This window comes from Puma concolor, chromosome D1 (assembly GCF_028749965.1).
Source record: "Puma concolor isolate L17-30 chromosome D1, mPumCon1.1.hap2, whole genome shotgun sequence".
In the NCBI taxonomy this organism is placed as follows: domain Eukaryota; kingdom Metazoa; phylum Chordata; class Mammalia; order Carnivora; family Felidae; genus Puma; species Puma concolor.
In genome coordinates, this window is record NC_141676.1 from 54,534,521 (window position 1) to 54,540,133 (window position 5,613).

The following is a 5,613-nucleotide window of genomic DNA, read 5'->3' on the forward strand; positions in this document are numbered from 1 at the left end:
CATCTGTTTTACATATTATATAAAACTTACATAGGATGACACATATTTTGTAGCACATGGCCAGCAAGGGCCAGATGTGTACTTCAAGATATGAGTGTTTAGATTTCACAACATTTTTTACGATGTATTTGAATTTAGCTTGTTTTTCTTTTTTTTGATGTTGGTGTTTATTTGAGAGAAGGCATGCAAGCAAGGGAGGGATAGAGAGAGAGGGAGAGAGAGAAATCCCAAGCAGGCTATGTAGCTTGAACCCATAAACTGTGAGATCATGACCTGAGTTGAAATCAAGAATTGGATGCTTAGCTGACTGATCCACCCAGGCAACCCTAACTTGTTTTTATACCTTTGTAATTGTGCAGCTCTTAACTCATAAATTAATTCAAATAATTCAATAATTATTTGCTAAATGCCCACTTGGTGCTAAACCTCATTTTGCATTTCAGTGAGCATAAACCAGACATGGCTCCTGGTCTTCCAGAACTTCCAATAGATCTAATGGAAAATCAGCATACGATAAGTGGTATAAACACAAAGCAGGGTATTGTGCTAAGAGTAACTTATTTGAGAGAAAGAAGAAATGTTGGTGGGTTACAAAAATCCCTCTGAGGAAGCCACAATGAACTTTACCAAAGAAGAAAAAGTAATTGTTGGCTATGTCATCTGGAGCGGGAGAATCCTAAATGAAGAAAAGAGGTTTTGTGCAAATACTTGAAACAGATCATTCTAAGCAGAGAGAAGATTAAGAACAAAGACTCTGAGGCAGGAATACTCTTAATTTGTTTTGATGAATTAAAGATTCCTGGATATTAGGGAGCTAAAATAACAGTGGTCTATGATGTAGATGGAGAGGTTTGTGAGGGTCAGATCATTTAAAGTTTTCTGACTATGAGAAATAAATTATTTTTTATTTTAAGAGCAATGAAAATCCATCAGTGGCATTTGTTTTGTTTTGCTTTGTTTTGTTTTGTTTAACATAAGCTCATGTGATCCAGTAGATGTTTGCAGAAAAGCAATCTGGTTTCTTTGGGGAGAATACAACTTTAGGGGGCAAGTGCAAAACAATAAATCTAGCTGGTAAATTAGCCAATTACAATAGACAAGGAACAGTTGATGATGTTACCAGTACAGTGACAGTGTGTAATATAAAGGTAAGAAGTGGACACATTCTGGGTATGTTTTAGGGTGGAAACTATAGAAATAGATGAAGGATTTGATATCCAGGAAAGAGAAGGAAAGGGAAGAATTGAGAAAGATTCTTGAGAGTTTTCTTAAGCAATATTGTGATTGGTGAAGGCATTTTATGAGGAAAACCAAATATTTTTTGTTATAACTTGAGTTTTGAGATGAAATATCCAGATGAAGATATCAAAGTAGGCAGCTGTATCCATGAGTATGAGCTCACAGGAGAGGTGAGGACTTTGAGGTGTAAATTTCAGGCTACAATGGTGAATAAAAATTAACACTATGCCCCCTCTCAGGGAACTTAGTAGAGACCTTAGTCTCTTATGTAGGCTAATGAATATCAAATTGTAAATTCAATAAGTTATATAAAGATAAATATGGTTACCCAAATAATAGATATGCAGGGAAAATCTGTCTTAGTTAAGGGGCTTCCTGAGAAGTAATAGTTGAATTGAAGATGAAAGGGACAGGCTGGTTTTAAAAGTGGAGGAGAGGTTGGGGAGAAGATGGGAAAGACCATCTCTGTGAAAAGAGCATCTTAGGCAGAAAGAATATTTGGAAGAAAATCTCATGAAAGAATAAAAATGGTGTTTGAGAAATAAAAGAAGGTAAGTGCTTGAGGCTGAGGCTAACAGATTTGTCTTCCAAGAGCAAACACTCCAATCATTCAACGAAGGAGACAATTAAAAATAGCAGGCTAAGTTATCTAATGCGGAGAGGCATTCAGGGCAAGCAATAACAATAGACAGGATTCTAGAAAAGGTCTCACAGGGAAACAGGGTGCATTCAGAAGAAGGTTAGCTTGAGGAGCTGCCTGGTGGGCTAGTATGACAAAGATGGGAAATAGGTCACAAGATGAAGTCAGAATCTGAGGCTAATTTAACATGTTGGAACAATTAAATCAAACACAAAAGCCAGTATGGACTTTTAAACATCTGCTACATTATAAGAGGCTTAAACCTTTTATCATGACTCCCAGGGGCAGAACTCAATGTGAGGAAGAAGCAAGTCAATTCTGTTGTAATGAGGCTTTTTAAAATTCCGGACTTAACTGACATTGGCCCTCTTTCGAATCTTTAGAATGGTAGGTTCTCGGGAAGAGAAAAAAAAACCCTGCTCATATGTTCAATAAATGTATATTAAATGAATACTTAACCTACTGATTCAATAAATGACTAAGTGGGCTGGTGTCTGAGACTGTCTTCAACCTAAGTCTCCATATCACAAGGGCACAGATAAGTTGAACATCTCAGGGGGTGAGAATTCTACTGGGAAATCACTCACTAAAGGCCTCTTGCATAAATATTACTCTCTACTTATCACCACAGGAGAACAAAAAGTACTTCTTGGCTATGTTATCTGAAGTGGAATAAAACAGGAGCGTCTTTCCCTAAGTACTATTTGGAGGAAAAATATACTTGGAGAGCAGCAGAAAATGGAAAACTATGGGTACACAGTGACTATTTAAACAGATTTTGGATACTTAAAAGCTAAATCTTACTCTTTAAAAATTTTTTTTAACGTTTATATTTATTTTTGAGACAAAGAGAGACAGAGCATGAGTGGGGGAGGGGCAGAGAGAGAGGGAGACACAGAATCTGAAGCAGGCTCCAGGCTCTGAGCTGTCAGCACAGAGCCCAACACAGGGCTCGAACTCACCAACACAGGGCTTGAACTCGCCAACGGCAAGATCATGACCTGAGCTGAAGTTGGACACTCAACTGACTGAACGACCCAGTTGCCCTGCCAATTCTTACTCTTTATTTTCAATGCTTAATGAATTAGAGGGAAGAAACTAATAATTCCTTTAAAAACCTCAGCTCTCAATTTTACAGGTACACCTTTTACCAGAACCTCTGGGAAAATATTCCAGGTAACATATCTTTTCTGAAAATTAGCTTCCTCTAGTCTATTCGCTTTCGCTTGTGGCTTCTAAGGACATCTATGCATCTTGCCAGTGGATGAATAATGGCTCTTAAATGACATCAGGAGAACACTATTCTCTTCCAGGTAGCAGATAATAAATGGCTAAAGAAGAGAGTTACTCATCTAATACTTTGTAAACTTAATTAACTTTAAGTATATTTTCATTTACTTAGAAATTTCACCTTACTCATCTGAAATTGGAGGATTTCTTTTGAAAAATACTTCCTTTCTGCTCAGAAGAAGTATCTCAGTTCCAGAATTACCGGTTTGGTAAGCCCCATCATGAATTCTTCCTCCTTTCTTCTCACTGGATTTTCTGGCCTGGAGCAGCAGTATCCCTGGATCTCCATTCCCTTTTTGACCATCTACGCCATGGTGCTTTCGGGCAATTGCATGGTGCTACATGTGATCCGGACAGAGCCCAGCCTGCACCAGCCCATGTTCTACTTCCTGGCCATGCTGGCCCTCACTGACCTGTGCATGGGGCTGTCCACATTCCACACAGTGCTGGGGATCCTGTGGGGGTTCATTCGAGAAATCAGCCTGAATTCCTGCATTGCCCAGTCCTATTTTATCCATGGTCTTTCCTTCATGGAGTCCTCTGTTCTCCTTACGATGGCCTTTGATAGGTATGTTGCTATTTGTAATCCACTGCGTTATTCCTCCATTCTGACTAATTCCAGGATTTTCAAAATTGGGCTCACCATAGTAGGTAGGAGTTTCTTTTTTATTACACCCCCCATCATCAATCTGAAATTTTTCCATTACTGCCATTCCCACATCCTCTCTCACTCATTCTGCCTACACCAGGATCTTCTCCGCCTCGCTTGCTCAGACATAAGATTCAATAGCTACTATGCCCTGATGCTGGTCATTTTCACACTATTGTTGGATGCTATTCTGATCCTTTACTCCTATTTCCTGATTCTTAGGTCAGTGCTGGTAATTGCCTCTCAGGAGGAGCGGCATAAATCATTTCAGACTTGTGTCTCCCACATTTGTGCTGTTCTCGTGTTCTACATCCCTATCATTAGCCTCACAATGATGCACCGTTTTGGCAAGCATCTCTCCCCTGTGGTCCATGTACTTATGGGCAACATCTACATCCTTTTTCCACCTTTGATGAACCCCATCATCTACAGTGTCAAGACCCAGCAGATTCGTAGCAGAATGCTCAGACTCTTTTCTCTGAAAATATATTGAGGTGCTCAGGTCTTTAAAAAAACAAAACAGCAACAATAACTAACACACAAAATTCAATACCAAAAAATGAATTTTATTAGAATTAGAGATTTAGCCCAGGGTCTATGATTCTTGATTTTAAAATACATTTTAAACATAAATGCAGAAACAAGTCCCATTTTAGGCTATGTTTTGGAAGTCAACTGTTCTTAGGGCTAGAGGTGGGAGACTCCATCTGAAACATTCCATAAATTTTCTACCAACTGTCAATTTGTGTAAAACAAGACAGTATGTTCATGCCATAAGTATGATCATATTCAAGAAAGGATAAAACTAGTTATTGTGCCCCAAATGGATATTCAAGTATTTTCTTTGCATTGAAACAGAGCTGGATTCAAATCCTAGGTCTTCTGGTTTCAAAGGTGGATACCTTGAAGCTTTTTTAATTCTGAGACTCAATTAATCTTCAAAATGGGGAAAGTGCCCAACTCACAAGGATGTTGTGATAACTAGATGGACCAGAATTGTGCAGTAGAATTTTTCTAAAAGGATGGAGACGTTTTCTAATATAGAATAATATAGACGAACATATAACAATAGCTCCATGTGGCTATTGAGCCCTTGAAATGTAAATAATACAACTGGGCAAGTACATTTTTGATCCGGTTAATTGTAGTTAATTTATATTTAAATGTTAAAAGAAGGTTGCTTTGGACAATGCAGTGGCTGCTTTATTGGACACTGCAAGTATAAAGAGCACATAAAATGGAATAGGACTATGGATTCAATTTTCCCCACATCTACTTTATTTATTTTTTAAAGATTTAAAAATGTTTTAAAGTATTTTCTATACTTAACATGGGCTTGAACTTACAACCCCAAATCAAGAGTTGAATGTTCCACCAACTGAGCCAGTCAGGCATCCGTCACATCTACCTTAAATTGGAATCCTCACTTGTTATATTTTGTATGTAGACTCCATATGTGGGAGTGGATTTGGCTCCAAATCCTTCACTTTTAAATCTAAATAGGGGAATAATCTGAGCAGATGAAACTTTAGGCTTATGATTGATTCTGATTTATTTTTTTTTAATTTTTTAACATATATTTATTTTTGAGAAGAGAGAGACAGAGCATGAGTGGGGGAGGAGGGAGAAAGAGGGAGACACAGAATCTGAAACAGGCTCTGGGCTCTGAGCTGTCAGCACAGAGCCCGACAAGGGGCTCGAACTCACAGACTGTGAGATCATGACCTGAGCCAAAGTTGGACGCTTAACTGACTGAGCCACCCAGGTGCCCCTGATTGATTCTTATAAAAAAAAA

At 38.4% G+C, this 5,613-nt stretch overlaps 1 protein-coding gene across 1 annotated transcript; it reads left to right on the plus strand.

The window, feature by feature from the left end:
* Positions 1 to 3,390: 3,390 nt before the first annotated feature.
* On the plus strand, positions 3,391 to 4,311 carry OR51V1 (olfactory receptor family 51 subfamily V member 1). Its single transcript, XM_025928780.2, has one exon. It carries the CDS (start codon positions 3,391 to 3,393, stop codon positions 4,309 to 4,311), a length of 921 nt encoding a protein of 306 aa, XP_025784565.2.
* The last annotated feature ends 1,302 nt before the right edge of the window (positions 4,312 to 5,613 follow it).